The following is a 21,279-nucleotide window of genomic DNA, read 5'->3' on the forward strand; positions in this document are numbered from 1 at the left end:
CCGCGTCCCTGCAGCTCCCCAGGGGTCAACCCCTCGGGGCCTCCATCCCCGCAGAGCGCTCCCGGCGCTTCGCACGGGCGGCGCGGAACTCGAGCGCCTGGTGATGGTGGTGGTGGTGATTGTGGTGGTGATGGTGGTGGTGATTGTGGTGGTGGTTGTGGTGGTGATTGTGGTGTTGATGGTGGTGATTGGGGATTGTTGTGATGATGGTGGTGTCGACCCCGCTGGAGTCTTGGCGCTCACGATGATGGTGGCGATGAAGTGGCCGTGATCACGGCGGTGACTGGTAGCGGTGCTGGTGGTTGTGGTCGGAGTGGTTTTTCTGGTGATTATGGTAGTTGATGATCGATGGTGGTTGCGACAGTAACGTTTTTATCGTGGTTATGGTGGTGACGATGGGATGGTGAGGGTTGGTGGTCGCAATCGGTGTTTTGTTTTTATTTTGGGTATGGTGCCCATAACGACGGCACGGGTAGTGATGGGGGCTGTGGGATAGTGGCGATGTGCTGCTGCTGCCGCCGCCGCGGTGTTAGCCGCATGCCGCCGCCGCTCTCTCCGCCTGGTGTCCTTCCCCTGACGGCGCAGTACACACGCAGCGTACACGTGACAATACACACAGTACACACACACAGTACACACACACAGTACACACACACAGTACACACACACAGTACACACACAATACACACGCAGCGTACACGTGACAATACACACAGTACACACACACAGTACACACACACAGTACACACACACAGTACACACACACAGTACACACACACAGTACACACGCAGCGTACACGTGACAATACACACAGTACACACACACAGTACACACACACAGTACACACACAATACACACGCAGCGTACACGTGACAATACACACAGTACACACACACAGTACACACACACAGTACACACACACAGTACACACGACAGTACACACACAATACACACGCAGCGTACACGTGACAATACGCAAAGTACACACCCACAGTACACACACGCAGTACACACACGCAGTACACACACGCAGTACACACACGCAGTACACACACGCAGTACATTATTTGGTGACACTGCTTCACTCTGCGCCGTGTCGGGTGCAGTGAGGTAGGGACTGGCCGCTGACCCCAGCAGCGCCCAGCAGCTGGGCCCTGCGGGTTGCTGTTGTTGCTGCTGTTGTTGTTGATGTTGTTGTTGATGTTGTTGATGTTGTTGCTGCTGTTGTTGCTGCTGTTGTTGTTGATGTTGTTGTTGATGTTGTTGATGTTGTTGTTGCTGCTGTTGATGTTGTTGTTGATGTTGTTGTTGTTGCTGTTGTTGCTGCTGTTGTTGCTGCTGTTGTTGTTGATGTTGTTGATGTTGTTGTTGTTGCTGTTGTTGCTACTGTTGTTGCTGCTGTTGTTGTTGATGTTGTTGATGTTGTTGTTGTTGCTGTTGTTGCTGCTGTTGTTGATGTTGTTGTTGCTGTTGTTGCTGCTGTTGTTGCTGCTGTTGTTGCTGCTGTTGTTGCTGCTGTTGTTGTTGATGTTGTTGTTGTTGCTGTTGTTGCTGCTGTTGTTGTTGATGTTGCTGTTGTTGCTGCTGTTGTTGCTGCTGTTGTTGATGTTGTTGATGTTGTTGTTGCTGCGCCGCCTTCTTCAGTGACAGCGCTCTGGGGTTCACACGCGCCCGAGTCCCGCTGTTACCGCGAACCGGCACAGCCCCGGCGAGTCTTAGGAATCTCGCCCAGGAGGTCTCTCCCTGCTCCCTTGAGATGTCTGGCCATGAATTCCATTCAGGCAGTGTGGAGTTTGTATGTTCTCTCCCTGTTCTATTGACTCGAGAGTGTGAATTAGTAAGAGCGAGAGTGAGTGTGTGGAGCTTGCATTCCACATTGCTGTATTGAACCGACCTGGCCTGTCGCTCCATACGAAGCTTCTGGTCTTTTCGGCCACAGTTTATGCCCTCTCTTCTCTATACCTGCGAAACGTGGATCCCAATGTAGGAACATTTGCGCCGTTTAGAAACATTCCGGCTGACCTGCCTACAAACCATTATGGGTTTAACGGGACTCCATTGTGTGAGGAGCTCGCAGATCCTTGGATGCTCTGAACACAGTCGTATCAGTGAGCTCCTTCGGCAGGTGAGGTTGCATTGGTTGGGTCATGTTGCCTGCCGTGACCGTGGAGGGCGCTGCTACTGGGCAGTTCGCGGCAATCACCAACAACAGCAACGGAGGGCAGAGGAGCGACGCTCACAACAACAAGGGGAGCGCCGGGTGGATAAAATGCAGCAAGTTTGCACAGTAGGGAGCACAGGTGGTACATCTGCCGGTCATCTCAGCCAACCCATAACACAGAGGTCTGTCCCCTGACCACCTGCCAGCGAGCCTTCGACATTGCATGTGGTCTCAAAGTACACCTAGCCTGGCACAAGCGTTGGGGTGATGTCACTGCCACTTAGTGGCGAATGGCATCTGTTGTTGTTGGAGTTTGTATGTCCTCCCCCTGTTATGTTTGTGTTTCCTCCTCCCATTGCTAAAGACACACACAGTGTAACCCTATTGGTCAAACATCATAATGCTGAATTATCTGCAAATTACTCAATTGGGATTTCACGTAGCAGCAAAATCATCCCCTCCTGCGAGAACTTGCCAGGGCCCACCGAGCCTTGAGGCTTTCCTGGTTAACATGCAGAATCATTCTAATTAATGACAGTTTGGCTTCCTACAGAATGAAAACAATCAGAGAAAGCCCACCACTCATTCTTGTATTTGACACTCATATTTCTGCAAAGATGGATTCAAGGTTCCGAGCCGAACTGTTATGCCCTGGCCACCTGGAAGCCCCAGCCGCTGGGTATGATGACAGCTGGGGGGGGGGGGGCCCTGCGGCGTGTGTGCCGGGGGGCAGGCGAGACGCTGCCGGGCGGGGTGGGGTGGCTGTGGTTGAGTGATGGTGGTTGCGGTTGAGTGAAGATGGTTGTGGTTGAGTTATGGTGGTTGTGGTTAAATGGGGGTGGTTGTGCTGTGAGCTCTGAGTTACCAGTGAGGTGTGGCGCGTGCTGGGTGTGAGGAGTCGTGTTGTGGTCTAGAAGCCACTGCTGGTTGGTTACGGTGTGGTGTGGGCTCTGAGCCACCGGTGGGGCGTGGTGGTGGTGGTGTGGACTCTGAGCCACCGGTGGGGCGTGGTGGTGGTGGTGTGGGCTCTGAGCCACCGGTGCGGCGTGGTGGTGGTGGTGCGGGCTCTGAGCCACCGGTGGGGCGTGGTGGTGGTGGTGTGGGCTCTGAGCCACCGGTGGGGCGTGGTGGTGGTGGTGTGGGCTCTGAGCCACCGGTGCGGCGTGGTGGTGGTGGTGCGGGCTCTGAGCCACCGGTGCAGCGTGGTGGTGGTGGTGCGGGCTCTGAGCCACCGGTGCAGCGTGGTGGTGGTGGTGCGGGCTCTGAGCCACCGGTGGGGCGTGGTGGTGGTGGTGTGGGCTCTGAGCCACCGGTGGGGCGTGGTGGTGGTGGTGGTGCGGGCTCTGAGCCACCGGTGGGGCGTGGTGGTGGTGGTGTGGGCTCTGAGCCACCGGTGGGGCGTGGTGGTGGTGGTGGTGCGGGCTCTGAGCCACCGGTGCGGCGTGGTGGTGGTGGTGCGAGCTCTGAGCCACCGGTGCAGCGTGGTGGTGGTGGTGCGGGCTCTGAGCCACCGGTGGGGCGTGGTGGTGGTGGTGCGGGCTCTGAGCCACCGGTGGGGCGTGGTGGTGGTGGTGCGGGCTTTGAGCCACCGGTGCGGCGTGGTGGTGGTGGTGCGGGCTCTGAGCCACCGGTGGGGCGTGGTGGTGGTGGTGCGGGCTCTGAGCCACCGGTGGGGCGTGGTGGTGGTGGTGCGGGCTCTGAGCCACCGGTGGGGCGTGGTGGTGTGGTGTGTGCTGCTCCCCTACCCCCTGCGCACATCCTTATCTCGAGCAGCCGCTGCTTCCTCGGTTTCTCGTCCGGGGCCTCGTGACTTCCTGCCACGGGCGCTTGCGCGTCTCGCTTCCTCTTGGGCGGGAGTGATTCACTCTCCAAGATGAGGAGAGAGAGCGGGGAGAGAGTGCCTGGGGGAGAGCGGGGAGAGAGGAAAACGCATGCTTCACTCCCCGTGGTTGAGTGGGATTTGGCGTAGGGTCGTGAGGTCGTGAAGGAGAGGGCGTTCCCTTTGATGTGGGGGCCTCGGCACGGACCTGACCCCTGCTGCTCGTTTGAGGTCCCTGTCCCCTCCTCGTGCCCTCCCTCCCTCCCCGTGCCACAGTCTCAGCACTGCATTCCTCTGGGCCTGAAGAGGCCCACTACACGCCTCTCAGCCCAAACACTCACCGTGTGGAGGTGTTCACCGTTTACCTGCGCTCCCTGGCGAGGGTGCCGAATGTCCAGGCAGTGGTGTGGTTGTTGAGTGTACAGGCAGTGCAGCTGCACAGAGGACCCTGTGCTCAGGTGCCAGCCTACGATAAGAGGGGAGAAATTGGACATTGGAGGCCCCATTTCATTTTTGGCATCAGGGCCCGTGCCAACCATGCTCCACCACTGAGACCCATAGACTTACATAGAGATCCACAGACTCACAAAGGGAACCCATACACCCGCAAAGACACCCAGTCCATGATTGACTTACAACATGTCTCTACAAAACAAATACATGTGAGTGAGTGGCAGTGTCTCTGGTGAGGTGTGTAAACATGAAGAGTGAGGAAACAAAGGCCGGACATGGTGCTGGCCACCCAAACCCCGCCCTCTTAGGTGCTCGCTAAAAGCACTTGCTGCAACAATCCGTAAAAGCTACACGGGGGGATCTTTGTGGCTCTGTGTTTGGGTAGTTTTGTGTATGTGCGACTGTGTAGGTGGCTGTAAGTAGTTTAGTATGCGTGCCCGTGTGATTGCGTAAGTGGTTTTATGTGGCTGTGTGCGTGTGAGCGGAAAGACGATCACTCTCTCGCTCTCTCTCCCCGTGCCCCGAGAGTGGGGGCACGGCGATGAATGGGGGGGGGGGCGGCCGTGGGACCCGCGCCTTGAGCCGTCACCTCCGGCGCTCCTCGTTTGCATCTGAAAGCCTCCGGGTGCCTCGAGGAGTTTCCCGCTCGCCCGGCCCGTCCCGTGGCCCCTCTCGGGCCTGCCCGGTCCCCGCCACGACTCTGCCGGGATGAGCGTCTCCGCACGGGCGATGCAGGCCTTGCCGTCCTGGCCCTCGGGCCCTTTAGATTCGCTACTCGCCCTTTGAGTGACCACCGGGCAGTTGAGCCGGTCCTGGAGTCGGGTGGCCACGCAATACGCCTGAATTGGTTTTCAGTGCGGAGCCGAGATTGGGCCGAACGTGCGATGGCCGCAATTTGGGAGGAGATCGCTGGGCACCTGAGGGCACCATTGCCCGGTGGTGGCAGAGTCCTTTCCCGGTGCCCACCGCTGCCGGGTGCGAGCCACAACCAATGTCGGCAGTGTCCAGCAGTTTCCCCCACCCAGCCAACCAACAAATCAACCACCCACCCACTCAACCACATACATAATCACCCACCTTGTGGTAGTGGTGGTGGCACTGCTGGTGGCAGTAAATAATGGCTGCTCACCACAGCAGTGGTGTTGGTGAATGCAGCAGTGATGGGCGGTGATGATGGCAGTGGTCGTGGTGGTAGTGGCGGTGCTGGTGGTGGTGGCAGTTCATTGTTATGGTGGTGGTGGTGGCGGTGGTGCCCAAGGTCGCGGTGGTAGTTGCGGTATAGGTGGTAGTGGTGATAGTTTGCCGTAGTGGCGGCAAGCGGCTCCCCGGTGCAGGCAGCGCGTGCCGCTCGGTGATTAGGCGGCTTGTTGTTGCCAAGGTAACGAGCTGCTGCTGCTGCTGCACCAGTGGGAGGGTTCACGTGGAAACGCGGAGACTGGGAGCAGCGGCGGCCGCTGTGGCCTCCACACGGTCGCTCCGGCAACGACGTGGCCTGCCGCCTGTGAGCCCGGCATCACCAACATCGTCCTCATCATCACGATCATCACATTGTCACCTCGATCATCGACATCGACGTGGTCACGATTACCGTCGTCGGTATCTACATCGCCGTAATGTTCACAATCATCGACGGCACCTTCATCATCATCGCCACCATCGCCACCACTACCGCCACCCGCGTGCGTGCGGAGCACAATGCCTGTAGCAGCAATCTCGCTGTGTCGCTCACTGGGTGCTGTGTGACCGTGCCGCCTGCGTCTCTGCCTCCGCTTGTGTCCGCACTGCCCTCAACGATCATGCGCGTGTGGGTGTGGTGCGGGCATCTGTTTTTGTGCGTGTGCATGTGCTGTGTGTTTGCACGGTTGCGCGCGTGTGTGTGCGCGTGTGTGTGTGTGTGCACGCACGTGTGGGTATGTGCACGTGGCTGCATGTGCAGCTGTAGCCTGCCTGTCTAGACGCGTGCGTATGTGTTGTTGAGACGGTGTGGCTGTAGCCGTGTGTGTACACGTGTGTATCCACGCAGCCGGACGCTGTCCGTGTCGTTGGGCCGCTGTGGCCTCGTCAGTATGCGGAAGTGCGGCCCGCACTGTCTGGGCCTCGCGTCCTTTGAAGCTCGTTACAAAACTGAACCTCCGCCACCACCGGCCCTGTCGCAGCGCTTGCCATCCCAGCGCAACCCCGAGACGCAGAACCCTGAAGACGCAGCACGCGCGTGAATCAGCTACGCCGCGTCCCCGCGTCTCTACGATTGGAGGCGACCTGTTTTTGCCGTCGCCAATTTCACGCATTTGTGAAAGTTTATGCGCGGCTGCTGCTGTTGCTGCTGCATCTCAGTCACACTTAAAGAATTCCAGGCGTGAGAGTTGGAGGCGTTGGGCGGGGATGAAGGACGCGCCGCGGAGTGATGTGCGGCGCGATAAGTAAAACTGTGTCATCATTCCCCTCCTCTTCCTCCTCTTTCTCCTCTTCCTCCTCGGCAGGGGCCAAGGCATCGAGGTCCTCCGCGTGACTTCGCCGCCCCCTCGTCGCTCTCCTCACTCCAGCGCCACCCCCACTCCGGGTCCCCGCCTCCCGGCCCCCCGGCTCCTCTCTCTCTCTCTGTCCGTTTCACTGTGACTCCCTCTTTTTCCGTTTCCCTCTTTGTCTCTCTGTCATTGTCTCGTTCTCTCTGCCTCTTCGGCTTTCTCTCTGTCTTCTCCCTCGATCTTTTTCCCGCCACCCCTCAATTTTCGCCTCGCTCCCTCTCTGTCTCTGTAGTTCTGTCTCTCTGTCGCCCTCTGTCCATCTTTCTGCCCGCTGGCCCGGCTGCGTCGCCGTGGCGATGCCTCCCCCGCAGGACGTGGTGAAGGTCGCCATCCAGTACCTCGACCAGTTCCCGCTCTTCATCGAGATCGACCAGGTGACGTGCCCGCACGGCGCGGCGCGGTGCATCGAACGGGATGAGATGCGCAATGGTCGTGACGTCCGTTCGGAAATGCATCGGTTTCCTGTTTTTAAAACATTATTTCCTGACAACATAGTTGTGTCGTGACATTAAAAATTAAATGATTTCAGTTTAAAATTAGTGGCTTAGCCACCCATTAAACACGCTCGTATTCCTGCGCCAACTCGACGTAACCCCACGCAACAATAGCATTCGGTCTGCCGGTCCGTCGTGCGACCGAGAGCGTGCGTGTTCCGAGCGTCGTGGGAATGTAACGTCGCCACGGTTGGAAGGCCGCTTGGCAGCTTGCCTCGAGTGAGCCGTAGGTGGAGAGCTGAAGCCAACTCGGCTCTTACCGGGAGGCCAGCGCTGCGTAAAAACATGACGACGCTCAACTCCCGCGCAACGGGAAGCCAAACTCGCGACTACCGCTGGCGCCCAGGAGAGTCGCGTCGTCAGGGCGTGCCGCGGAACGCAATTCGGTGGCGACCGCAGTGAGCGGCTCCACGGCGCAGGAGTGAAGCTCGTAGTGTGAGCACGGCGAGGCCTTCGGCGGCGAACGCCAGCGGCGTGCCGGAGACCACGAGATCGGTGGCCCTGATGCCGGCTTGGAGACGCCACGGTTTAGTCACTCGGCGACAACAACGACGACGACGACGGGTGCCGGCCGGCGGTCGGGGTTAGTGACGGAATGGCAGCCCAAGGCGGGAGATGATTATGTCCGCTGACGTGGATGGAGCGGGGAGGGCGAACCGGATGGATCGTTACGTCGCAAGACCGTCGTGAGAGATGGTGGCTTGGGGAGATCTTCAACCAGCAGTGGGAATGATGGCGGCGAGGACGATGATGAGGTGTGTGAGCCAGGCTGTGCGGGACACTGATACGCGTTTCTCTGTTACAGAAGAAGCCGCTGAGCGCCATCGTGCAGGAGGTGTGCGAAACGTAAGTGGCACGGGGACACGCGGGTGACACGGGGAGACGCGGGAGACGCGGGTGACACGGGGAGACGCGGGTGACACGGAGACAGGAGGGTGACACGGGTAGACGCGGGTGACACGGGGACACGCGGGTGACACGGGGAAACGTGGGAGACGCGGGTGACACTGGGAGACGCGGGTGACACGGAGACAGGAGGGTGACACGGGTAGACACGGGGAGACGCGGGTGACACGGGGAGACGCGGGTGACACGGGGAGACGCGGGTGACACGGAGAGACGCGGGTGACACGGAGAGACACGGGTGACACGGAGACAGGAGGGTGACACGGACGCTGCTCCCCGTGATTCTGGCACTGAAGGCAGTGCTCTTGTTTCTCCCCCTCATCCCCTCACTCCATCCCACCGCTCATGCACCAGACACTCCCCACACACATACACACCACATACTCACTATATACACTCCACACACACCGACACACACACCGACACACACACCGACACACACACCGACACACACACAGACACACACACAGACACACACACCGCTCACTGTGCCGCTGCATCCCCTCGATGTGCGGACATCTTAATTCGCGCTCTTTTCACATCCCATGGCATTTGTTTCCCTGGGTGGGGTAGGGGCCCCCCGGGGGGGTGAGTGGGTGGGGCCGTGCCGGGCACAGTGAATAATGGCACGCTTGTTTGCGGGCCCGCGGGGCGAGCGCGTGCCAGCGGTGGCGGGCGCCGCGCTCCGTCGCCGCCGCTGGGCCACCGCCGTTTTCTCGCCGGATATTTCCCGGCTGCTGTGGGAGAGCGGAGCGGGCGTGCGACTCGCAGCGTGAGAGAGGATACGGGACGCGGTGTGCCGGGCGCCAAGAGGTCACTCCCCCCTCCCCTTCCACCGGCCTTGCAGATGGAAGCTGCCGGACCCGGCGCAGTTCACGCTGCAGTACGGAGACGGCAACACGGAGTTCTACATAACAGAGAAGGTGCCGACCGTCGCCCCGACCCAATGACCCCGAGTCGAACCCCGAGTCGAACCCCCGACCCAATAACCCTAAGTCTAACCCCTGTCCACGGTCCCGGGCGGTTGTGATGGCAACGTGAGGTTCATTCTCTTCTGTGCCCACTGTCGCAGCTGTTTGTGACATCGCCTCCAGCTCCCCGCAGCTCCCCAACAACATCAACAACGGCTGCCATTCGCCACGAAGCAGCAGTTATGTCACCACAGTGCTTGTGCCAGGCTAGGTGCACTTTGAGACCACGTGAGTTGTCAAAGACTCACTGGCAGGGGGTCACGGGACAGACCCAGGTGCGTCGTTTCTCTGCATTATTTTGTTATTGGAGGGCGACTGCCTCCCAGGGCCCTGTATCATCCTTCATGAGCCTCCTCCATTGAGGCCAATCTGGACACCGCTGGTACCGATAATTGGCAAGTCCAATCAGCTCCACATCATTCTAAACCACATCAGTCCATCTCTTCTCTAGTGTGTACCATGCCCATTTAGCCTCCTCTATTCGGCCAAACAGAAGCTGCTTGGGCATGCGGTGGCTGGGGATGCGGGCTACATGCCCCAGCCAACTCAGAATGTTTCTAGCTGGCACAGATGTTCCTCCTTCCACGGAGACCATTTCTTTGCTCACCAGGTCACAGGGAAACAACGCGGCTGAGCGAGCGTGAGCGAGGTGTGACGCGGTGCGAACACTCTGCAAAGGGCCCTCGTTACCACCACCTTCATCATTGCAATCGTCATCATTGCCATCACCATCATAATCGTAATCGTCATGATCGTGGGTTGGACTGTTCCCCCGCATGCACTTGTGGCCCTTCCCTGTTGCATCTCCCAAGTGCCACAACTCACCCCAGCTCTCCCTCCCAGCTCCTCCTCCTCCCTTACCTCTCTCCTCCAGCTCCTCCTCTCGAAACCCTCTCCTCCATCTTCCTTAGCTCTCTCCTCCAGCTCTCCCACCACCCTCTGTGCGGGAGCCGCACATGTGGTCGGCAGATGCACACGTGGGGAGCGTTTGGTGGCACGGGTCACGGGACCTGGGGGGCTCGGGGGGAGGAGGGGGCGGCGTGGCTGCGGCGGTTCAGATTCCTGTGGCTCCAGAATCGTAGGTCCCCTGCCCTGAGGCCAGTTGATGATGAAATCTCCCTCCGCCCCACAGCCCCGCGGTCTTATGGGGGGACCGGAGCAGGCTGGGCCCGCCTGGGGGAAATGGCACATTCCCATAGCGGCTCTCGTCTCCGTGAGTCGTGAACCCTGCGGAGCGTGGCGGCTTAATTTCCTCCGTGACCGTGCGCCATCGTGTCTCGCCTCCCAGAATCGCAACGACGTCAAGAATGGAGCGATTCTCAAGCTCGCCGTGTCACAGGTGCGCTACCGCGTGTGTGGCGGTGCGCTGGGTGGTGTGGGCGAGTGTGTGTGTGGTGTGGGCGAGTGTGTGTGTGTTGTGGGCGAGTGTGTGTGTGGTGTGGGCGAGTGTGTGTGTGCGGTGGTGCGCTGTGTGGTGTGGGCGAGTGTGTGTGTGTGCGTGCTGTAACAAGTGTTGTGGTTGGCACACTGCACTACACTATGAACTCAGCAACTCAAATTCAATTACAGCTCCAATAACCGGTCCTAGGCCTCTCCCGTAGGTTGTCTTAACCTGAGATGAGTACTTGGTGCTGCGTGTAAACATTAGCATTGGGGAAACAAAGCGTGGCGCTAGCCGCACGCCACCACCTCATGCGCCGTTCCGGCCTTCGCAGGTGCCCGCACACGGCACTCGCCCCGGCGGCCTGCGTAGGCCACGACGGGGACCTTAATCTGCGTGGCCTTGCCTAGGAGCGCATGGCGCGGGAGCTGCACGAGAAGCTGCTCTCCACCAGCATGGAGGCGAAGCTGGAGGCCGTGAAGAGCCTCGCCAAGCTGGCCGCCGACCCCTCCTTCGCCCGCGAGTTCATCGCCCGCGACGGCATCGCCGCTCTCACGCAGATGGTGGATGTCGAGTGAGTGAGCGCTCGCCTGGTCGGTACGCGTGGGGCCGGAGGAGCGGCGGTGCAGCGGTTAGCGCGCCGCGTTACGGACACGGCGTACCGAGTTCGATTCCTATTCATGGCCGACGCCGATAACGGTTATCTGAACTGGTCCCGGGTCTCCCCAAGGTCGACTCGGCCTCAAATGAGGACCTGGTGCAATGCTTAAACAATGCCACGAGGGAGACAAAGGCGGCCGGGCGTGGTGTTGGCCACCCACCCCCTCGTGTGCCATGCCGGCCTTTATAGGCGCTCGCTGACAACACTTGCCCCGACAGTCTGTTTAGACTACAGGGGGATCTTCGTCTTGTGTGTGATGTTAGAGTGAGTGAGTAGGTAAATGAGTGCACACACACCATTCATAGATACACGCAAAAATACGCGCACGCACTCGGCACGATCTGCGAGTGCGTTTGTTGTGGAGCGGCGTGCGGGATGCTGTGACATGCGCAGTGTTGACGTTTTGCAGACGCTATGTGAAACTGCAGAAGATGATGAAGGCGTGGTAAGGGACTGCCCACCCCCCCGCCCCCCCACCTCGTCTCGAGACTAACTCTCCACGCGTCTCGCTCTAACTCTTCCTCCTCCTCTTCTGCAGTCTCCACGCCTGGCCACTTCGCCGCCGTGCCTGCTGAACGCGCAACCTCTGTCAGTCGGGCTCGTGCGTCGCGTCGACGACCCCGACTTGGCCTACGACCTAACCCGTAACACGACCTCTGCTCGCCGACCCGACCCCTAACACGGCCCTGCTGACATCGGGGCCCAAGTACAGAAAATGCTCGTGAGATGTTCCACAGGTTCAATGGCTGGTGGTTGCAGCGGGATCTGAAATGCCGTGAGAGAAAAAATCGCACGCAAATCCATGTGGGAAGCGGCTGCCCTGGTAAGATGGCAACGTAGTCGGCATGGCAGCGGTTGGGATGATGTCATCACTGCCACCACTCCACTAGTTAATCGGCTGCCAACAAAACAACCACGTGCAAGATAGCCACCATTGCTCTGTGCACTTTAGACACACGTATGTGTATGTCGAACCCATGTCTAACGGAGGGGGTCCTTGCCCGCAACATCTGGCAGATCAGCATCGGCTCGAGCAAGCCTGACGTGACACTCAAAGTCAAAACCGGTCTAGAGATTTTCTCGCGTAAAATCAATGCCACTGAAATGATGCACTCCCAGAAGGCATGTGGCAGAGATTTATTGTCTGCATATGTAATGATTACATTGGTTATTAATTTTATTAGTTATGTGGGGCGAGGTTGACTTGCTTCCCATTTTGAAGAGACACTGGTGACGCCGTGGTCCTGACCACCCCTGTACTCGTGACACTTCTCTCGTCGCGCAGTCATTCTGTACTCGGGCCCCTGACCCCGACCGCTGTTCACTGATCTCCCCGACTCTCACCTCGCCATTGTAACCGCTTCACACGCAACTCCGCTCGCGACTCTGTCGTGATCTTGTCACCCCGCATTGACCTCGCTCGGTTCTGACCGTGAGCGCACCCCGTCCTTTAACCGAACGCACGACCGCTAACGCTTGGGCCAGCGCAGCCTCTCCTTGCTCTAGCTCTTGCTCTGCGTGTGCCGTGTCGTCACCGTGTCGTCACCGTGTCGTCACTATGCCGTTACGCCGGGATGACCGCCAGTCTCGGGGAACTCCTGGCCTTCACGCTAACCGCCTTCCTGGAGCTTATGGACCACGGAATCATCTCGTGGGATAACCTGACGGTCAGCTTCGTCAAAAAGGTTTGTGCCGTGTGTCTTGGCTTTATTTGCGTAGTTGCGGTTGTTGACGCACGTTCACGACACCCACGCCATTCGGTGGGGTAGCGTCCCGTCGGCGAGGCCGCCGTTGGGCAGTGGATCTGAGTGCGACGTTTCAGAACCGGCGTCTCCCTGTGATCCGTGAATACTCCCACTCCACCTTTACAGCAGGAATCCTCCAGAAGGTTTCCACAGAGCATTAAGCAGCCCTCCTCCCTGACGCCGGTTCGGTTCCATCTCCAGCCAGCAGTGTGAACAGCGCCGTCGATTGCCGGGAGACTGAGAGCAGTGGAGTAACACGTGGGGGTACGCCCGCAACTTCAAAGACAGTCTGGGTAACGTGGAAGTGGAGGCCGAGAACCCGCTAGAGTCCCCTGCTATGGAGGCCCGGCCCAGGTTCCACCAGCAGTGGAGTGAGCAGGACATTGCAGGGCCTGTTACCTCTGTGATGCAGCCGGCGGCCATTTTCCTTGCCGTGGTCTCTGCCGCGTGCCATGTGTGCCCTTTGTACCACGTGTCCTGCGTGCCATGTGCCCTGCCATGCCGGCGTCCAGGCATTGAGTGTCGCGTGTATCGCGTGTGTGGCGTGTGGCGTGCGGCAGATCGCGAGCTACGTGCGTGCCCCCAACCTGGACGCGACGCTGCTGCAGCGCTCTCTCGCGATCCTCGAGTGCATGGTGCTCAACAGCCTCAACCTCTACTCCGTGGTGTCGCAGGAGATCACCGTCGGGCAGCTCATCAACCACCTGCAAGTGTACGGGCCCCCACGCACGCACACACACCAGCGCGCACACGCACACACGCACGCACGCGCGCATGCACACACGCACGCACACACGTACAAACGCGCGCACACACATGCACACATGCACGCATGCACGCATGCACACGCGCACACACGCACGAAAACACGCATGTACACACACGAATACACGTGTGCACACACGTGCGCCTACACACACGCTTCACGGTCCCCCCGTAGCCTCGGCTGACTGTCGGGGAGAGTGCCGTTAGCGAGGTTCATATCCGGCATGCCGCCCCGGTTAATGTCGCGAGCGCAGAGGACGTTAAAGTTCCCACGACGTCGTTCGGAGAAGAGTCGGCCATCGGGTGCTGGCGCCATGGTCCAAATTTGCCAAATATGAAAACTTACGCCACAAATTACTTAATTGGGAAACGCGTCGCAAAACGTCGCCCCCCCCCGACCGCAGAGCCCGCCCCAGAAATAGAGCCCCGAGACTCGGCGATCTATAAAATCTCATCTGGCTATACCGGCGCTCACGACTCGGTGTTTCTGCCGGGCTGGGAGATGGAAACGCGCGTGTCTCTCGGTCTCGCCGCAGGTCCAACCAAGAGATCCAGACGAACGCGGTGGCGCTGCTCAACGCGCTGCTGCTCAAGGCTCCCGAGGAGACCAAGCAGGTGCTGCCACCCGTGGTATAGCAATCGCGGCGCGGTCGCCACGGTACCGTCGCCCTGGTGCTCTGACGGTGGTACCGTGGTGCCGTGACGGTGGCGCCGCGACCGGTCCTGAGACCGTGGGGTCGAGAGCGAGAGCGTGGGACTGCGATGTTTGGTGGTGGTTCTGTGATCGGGGTCGTGACCGTGCTGCTCGGAGTTCGCGGTCGGTGTCACCTGTGGGGCCTCTCCCGCCAGGGTGTCCCCGTGTGTGTCGACCAGTGTGGGGAGCAGCAGTGCGATGGTTAGCGCGTTGGCTTCGAACCAGCACCAGTGACGAATATTTGAACCGGTCCTGGGCCTCCCCTAGGTCGGATCGGTCACAAATGAGTACCCGGTGCAGTGTGTGGACATCACCACTGGTGAGACTAAGGCGGCCGAGCGTGACGCTGGCCACCCACCACCTTCGTGCACCGTCCCGGCCTCGATAGGTGCTCCCTAACGGCACTTGCCTTAACAGTCTGTTAAGGCTCTCGCACCTCCAATTAGCACGGTTGGCTTTGTACGGTCCGAAAGAAGCTCAATATGCATGCATGTGTGTGTGCGTGTAGCCATATTGTCGTGTCTGATCGCGTGCGTTGTGTGTATCTGTGTGCTTGCGTTGTGTGTATCTGTGTGCGTGCGTTGTGTGTATCTGTGTGCTTGCGTTGTGTGTATCTGTGTGCTTGCGTTGTGTGTATCTGTGTGCTTGCGTTGTGTGTATCTGTATGCTTGCGTTGTGTGTATCTGTGTGCGTGCGTTGTGTGTATCTGTGTGCGTGCGTTGTGTGTATCTGTGTGCGTGCGTTGTGTGTATCTGTGTGCGTGCGTTGTGTGTATCTGTGTGCTTGCGTTGTGTGTATCTGTGTGCTTGCGTTGTGTGTATCTGTGTGCTTGCGTTGTGTGTATCTATGTGCGTGCGTTGTGTGTATCTGTGTGCTTGCGTTGTGTGTATCTATGTGCGTGCGTTGTGTGTATCTGTGTGCGTGCGTTGTGTGTATCTGTGTGCGTGCGTTGTGTGTATCTGTGTGCGTGCGTTGTGTGTATCTGTGTGCGTGCATCCACGTTCGTCTCCCTGCTCGCTCGGTTCACTCGCAACGCTCCCCGTTAACCACACCGCGCCTTCTAACCGCGCTTCGCCCACTGTGCCGCCCGCTCTAACCACGCGCCCCGCAGCTGGACTGGATGCTAGAGATGAGTGAGGAGGACCCCGGTAGGGTTCTCACCGCCCCCCTGACCGTGAGTACGGCCACCGCCGGCCAACGCCGGCCAACGCCGGCCAACGCCGGCCAGCGCCGGCTAGCGCCGTGTGCGTGCGTGCGCTGTTATTTACAGCAGGGCTTAATTTATCACCGAATATTTTTTCGATCGTAAGACTAGAGTTTCGTGACTCGTCGTACCCACAGCCGTAGCGAGAGGCATTCTTGATGTGGTGTATCAAGGCCTGACAGTATTTTTGGGGTCACCGACTCAAACAAACCCGGCTCGGATTAAGCCCTGTGTGCATGTGTGCGTGCGCGTGTTTTTCAGTGTGCATGCGTAAAAATTTGTCAGTGCATGAGTGCGGTTGTGAGTGTGTGCATGAGTGTGTATGCACAAGTGTGTATGCGTGAGTGTGCACATTTGTGAGTGTGAAAGTGTGCAAGTGCGTGAGTGTGCGAGTGTGTACGCGTGCGAGTGTGTGATTGTGTGAACACCATCGGGCTTTGTGTGTGTCCGCAAGGAATGGTGCAGACAGAACGGACACTGAGCCACCTTTGTCTCTCCCATACAGGAGCTGGCCAACAGCCCCTGCCAGAAGCAACTTCGCACGGTCATCCTCAACGTAGGTGTGCGCGTGCGTGGCCACGAAGGAAGTGGCAGCGGTGATGATGATGATGATGATGACGACGGTGGTGGTGATGATGATGATGATGACGACGACGATGATGATGGTGATGACTGTGAAGACGATGGTGGTGATAGTACTGATAGAGATGACTGATGTTGGTGGTGATGGTAGAGTGAGTGGCTCACAATCAGTAGGTTGTGAATTCAAATCCTGGTTTCAGGGGTTGATTCTGCCCATCATCGCTCCAGGATTGATCAAATAAGTTCCACTTTGTGAGAAAGTAAGCAGTGGTTATCCTGTTCTTGGTTCTTTCGGTAAAGTCACGTAGAAGGGAAATAATTAAATAATAACAATAAACCAATAAAATAATTCTCACGACGTTTCGGCCACAACGCAAGCATCCGTCCTCAGGTGAAGAACAGGTCTGTCGGGAAGTGAGAATTATTTTATTATGTTTTATTTTTATTCTTTTATTATTTCCCTTCTATGTGACTTTACCGAAAGAACCAAGAAGATGAATCCCTGCAGTCACGAAAGCTTTAAATCGAGAAGTGGTTATCCTGTTCTTAGACGCGCTCCTGCCACAGCCATATTAAACTTCTAGCACTGGCTTAGGGTTGTCAACTGGAGATGAGTACCACCTCAATGCTCGTCGTAGCAGGAACTCTCTTTGACCTTCTGACCTTGGTGGTAAAGATGATAGTGATGATGTTTGTGGTGTTTGCCCTCAGTCGGTGATCCGGGGCCAGCAGATTGTGGGCACGGAGATGGCGCACCAGCTCTACGTGCTGCAGGTGCTGTCGCTCAATCTCCTGGAAGAGCGGATGATGACCAAGATGGACCCACAGGACCAGGCGAGGCACGGGGGGGTCACACGGGGTCACACGGGGACACGGGGCACGGGGGGCACAGCGATACGGAGATATGGGGGCACGGGGACACCGGAGCACAGGGAACAACGTGGTGCTGGGTGTTGAGCAGTTCCGTGGCGGTGGTGGTGGCGGTGGTGGGTGAGCAGGCCCAGAGGGACACGCTGTTCGAGTTGTGCCGCATCGCGTTCGACGCGGAGGCGGAGGCGGCGAGCGCCCCCGGGGGAACGCTCGACCGGCGCAAGGGAGTTTACTCCAAGGACTACAAGAAGCTGGGCTTCACGGTGAGTGCGCCGCTCGCTGCGTGGAGCCGGCCCGGCAGGGGGAGCCCACGCACTGGTGACTCGGATTGCCTGGAGCGCTGCACCGAGGGGCGGGGGGCAGCAGCATCACGAGCGGGGGGGACCGACGTGCGTGCGTGTGTGAGCCGGCGTGCGTGCGTGTCCCTGTGTGTGCCTGTGTGCGTGCATGTGCCTGTGTGCGTGCGTGTCCCTGTGTGCGTGCGTGTCCCTGTGTGCGTGCGTGTCCCTGTGTGCGTGCGTGTGTGTGTGAGCCAGCGTGCATGCGTGTCCCTGTGTGCGTGCGTGTCCCTGTGTGCGTGCGTGTGCCTGTGTGCGTGCGTGTGTGAGCCGGCGTGCGTGCGTGTCCCTGTGTGTGCCTGTGTGCGTGCGTGTCCCTGTGTGCGTGCGTGTGCCTGTGTGCGTGCGTGTGTGAGCCAGCGTGTGTGTGTGAGCCAGCGTGCGTGCGTGTCCCTGTGTGCGTGCGTGAGCCAGCGTGCATGTGTGAGCCAGCGTGCGTGCGTGTGTGAGCCAGCGTGCGTGCGTGTGTGAGCCAGCGTGCGTGCGTGTGCCTGTGTGCGTGCGTGTCCCTGTGTGCGTGTGTGTCCCTGTGTGCGTGCGTGTGGGCGGAGCGATGGCACAGTGGTTAGCGTGCTGCACTACGAACCTGGCGACCTAAGTTCGATTCCCACTTGTGACCAATTACAGTGGCGATATTTGAATCGGTCGTGGTGGGCCTCTTCTAGTTCGACTCGGCCTAAAACGAGTTCCTTGTGCAGTGTTTAAATATAAGCACTGGGGAGATAAAGGCGGCCGGGCATGGTGCTGACCACCCACTCCCTCGTGTGCCGCGCCGGCCTCGGCGGGCGATGATGATACTCGCTAACAGCAATTGCCCCGCAGTCCGTCAAAGGCTACGCAGGAGATCCTTGGCTTTGCGCACGTACCTGCCTTTGTTTCTCCGCGTTGCCCCGTGCCCCAGAACCACGTGAACCCGGCGCTGGACTTCATGCAGACCCCGCCGGGCATGCTGGCGCTGGACAACATGATCTACTTTGCCAAGCACCACACGGACCCCTACGTGCGGGTGAGCGGGCGACACACGACGCCCGCCGGACCGGCGCTCGCCGACGCGGCCTGCGCGGCACCCGAGTGGACTCGCGCAGAGCGGCCGTCGCCCGCCGGTGTAAAACTGACACGCTGCCGCTGGGGGCGCCCCCAGGATAGACCGCATCGCAGCGGCCGTCTCCGCCCGCTGGAAGACGAACGCTGGCGCGCAGGCCAGGCGCCGAGTGGCCTCGTGCCGCACGGCTGCCGCCGAGGGAGCCCTTGTGAATGCGATTGTTTGAGATGCGAGTTGCTTGTTGTGCGGCGAGCGTTCTGAGATGCCCCGGGGTAAAGGGGGGCGGCTCTACCAAACACACACCGCACTCCCTGGCAATGCATGAGGAGCGTTGTGTTGTCTGTCCCTCAGTTGCCTGGGTGTGTGTCAGTCCGTCTGTATGGATGTATGTTCGGGTGTCTTTGTGTGTGTGTGTACGGGGGGGGAGCGGTAGTGTAGCGGTTAGCGCGCTGCGCTATGAACCTAGCGACCCAGTGACGATTATCTGAACCGGTCCTGGGCCTCCCCTAGGTCGACTCAGCCTCAAATGAGTACCCGGTGTGGTGTGTAAACATCGCCACTGGGGAGACAAAGGCGGTCGGGCGTGGTGCTGGCCATCCACCCCCTCGTGTGCCGTTCCGGCCTTCATAGGTGCTTGCTAGCAGCACTTGCTCCTACGGTCTGTTAAGGCTATACGGGGGATCTTTGGTGTGTCTTTGTGTGTGTGTGTGTGTTGATCGTCTGCGTGTGCACGTCTGTGTGTGCGGCATCACAGCTCGTGCTGGAGAACAGTTGCCGTGACGACAAGCACGAGTGCCCGTTTGGACGCAGCAGCATCGAGCTGACGGGGATGCTGTGTGAGACGCTGCACGTGGGAGAGCCGCGTGGGTACCGCACAGCACGCAGAGTACACGGCACACGCAGAGTACATGCAGAGTACACGGCACGCAGAGTACACGGCACACGCAGAGTACACGGCACACGCAGAGTACATGCAGAGTACACGGCACGCAGAGTACACGGCACACGCAGAGTACATGCAGAGTACACGGCACACGCAGAGTACACGCCACACGCAGAGTACATGCAGAGTACATGCAGAGTACACGGCACGCAGAGTACACGGCACACGCAGAGTACACGGCACACGCAGAGTACACGGCACACGCAGAGTACATGCAGAGTACACGGCACACGCAGAGTACACGGCACACGCAGAGTACATGCAGAGTACACGGCACGCAGAGTACACGGCACACGCAGAGTACATGCAGAGTACACGGCACACGCAGAGTACACGGCACACGCAGAGTACATGCAGAGTACACGGCACGCAGAGTACACGGCACACGCAGAGTACATGCAGAGTACACGGCACGCAGAGTACACGGCACACGCAGAGTACATGCAGAGTACACGGCACGCAGAGTACACGGCACACCCAGAGTACATGCAGAGTACACGGCACGCAGAGTACACGGCACACGCAGAGTACACGCAGAGTACACGGCACACGCAGAGTACACGGCACACGCAGAGTACACGCAGAGTACACGGCACACGCAGAGTACACGGCACACGCAGAGTACACGCAGAGTACACGGCACACGCAGAGTACACGGCACACGCAGAGTACACGGCACACGCAGAGTACACGCAGAGTACACGGCACACGCAGAGTACACGGCACACGCAGAGTACACGCAGAGTACACGGCACACGCAGAGTACACGGCACACGCAGAGTACACGCAGAGTACACGGCACACGCAGAGTACACGGCACACGCAGAGTACACGGCACACGCAGAGTACACGCAGAGTACATGGCACACGCAGAGTACACGGCACACGCAGAGTACACGCAGAGTACACGGCACGCAGAGTACACGGCACGCAGAGTACACGCAGAGTACACGGCACGCAGAGTACACGGCACACGCAGAATACACGCAGAGTACACGCAGAGTACACGGCACGCAGAGTACACGCAGAGTACACGGCACGCAGAGTACACGCAGAGTACACGGCACACAGAGTACACGCAGAGTACACGGCACACAGAGTACACGCAGAGTACACGGCACACGCAGAGTACACGGCACACGCAGAGTACACGCAGAGTACACGCAGAGTACACAGCACGCAGAGTACACGCAGAGTACACGGCACGCAGAGTACACGCAGAGTACACGGCACACAGAGTACACGCAGAGTACACGGCACGCAGAGTACACGCAGAGTACACGGCACACGCAGAGTACACGGCACACGCAGAGTACACGCAGAGTACACGGCACACGCAGAGTACACGGCACACGCAGAGTACACGGCACACGCAGAGTACACGGCACACGCAGAGTACACGCAGAGTACACGGCACACGCAGAGTACACGGCACACGCAGAGTACACGCAGAGTACACGGCACACGCAGAGTACACGGCACACGCAGAGTACACGGCACACGCAGAGTACACGCAGAGTACACGGCACACGCAGAGTACACGGCACACGCAGAGTACACGCAGAGTACACGGCACGCAGAGTACACGGCACGCAGAGTACACGCAGAGTACACGGCACGCAGAGTACACGGCACACGCAGAATACACGCAGAGTACACGGCACGCAGAATACACGCAGAGTACACGGCACGCAGAGTACACGCAGAGTACACGGCACGCAGAG

The 21,279-nt window shown here is 59.0% G+C and overlaps 1 protein-coding gene across 6 annotated transcripts in view; it reads left to right on the forward strand.

The window, feature by feature from the left end:
* Positions 1 to 21,279, forward strand: part of LOC144936778 (engulfment and cell motility protein 1-like) — a 38,643-nt gene that overhangs the window by 147 nt on the left and 17,217 nt on the right. Inside the window, exons 1-16 of one of the 6 annotated variants that reach the window (XM_078863912.1) lie at positions 5,767 to 5,935; positions 6,915 to 7,333; positions 8,259 to 8,299; positions 9,207 to 9,282; positions 10,619 to 10,669; positions 11,122 to 11,285; positions 11,782 to 11,817; positions 12,958 to 13,057; positions 13,678 to 13,829; positions 14,419 to 14,497; positions 15,688 to 15,750; positions 16,286 to 16,336; positions 17,074 to 17,196; positions 17,361 to 17,495; positions 18,472 to 18,576; positions 19,367 to 19,475. In XM_078863912.1, coding sequence (XP_078720038.1) covers positions 7,256 to 7,333; positions 8,259 to 8,299; positions 9,207 to 9,282; positions 10,619 to 10,669; positions 11,122 to 11,285; positions 11,782 to 11,817; positions 12,958 to 13,057; positions 13,678 to 13,829; positions 14,419 to 14,497; positions 15,688 to 15,750; positions 16,286 to 16,336; positions 17,074 to 17,196; positions 17,361 to 17,495; positions 18,472 to 18,576; positions 19,367 to 19,475 — 1,363 coding nt within the window. In that variant the 5' untranslated portion in view covers positions 5,767 to 5,935; positions 6,915 to 7,255. Of the gene's footprint in view, positions 1 to 5,766; positions 5,936 to 6,914; positions 7,334 to 8,258; positions 8,300 to 9,206; positions 9,283 to 10,618; positions 10,670 to 11,121; positions 11,286 to 11,781; positions 11,818 to 12,957; positions 13,058 to 13,677; positions 13,830 to 14,418; positions 14,513 to 15,687; positions 15,751 to 16,285; positions 16,337 to 17,073; positions 17,197 to 17,360; positions 17,496 to 18,471; positions 18,577 to 19,366; positions 19,476 to 21,279 lie in introns of those variants that run through there. The other 5 variants (XM_078863911.1, XM_078863914.1, XM_078863915.1 and 2 more) reach the window with 5 other exon arrangements.

Source organism: Lampetra fluviatilis, chromosome 17 (assembly GCF_964198595.1).
Source record: "Lampetra fluviatilis chromosome 17, kcLamFluv1.1, whole genome shotgun sequence".
NCBI lineage: Eukaryota > Metazoa > Chordata > Hyperoartia > Petromyzontiformes > Petromyzontidae > Lampetra > Lampetra fluviatilis.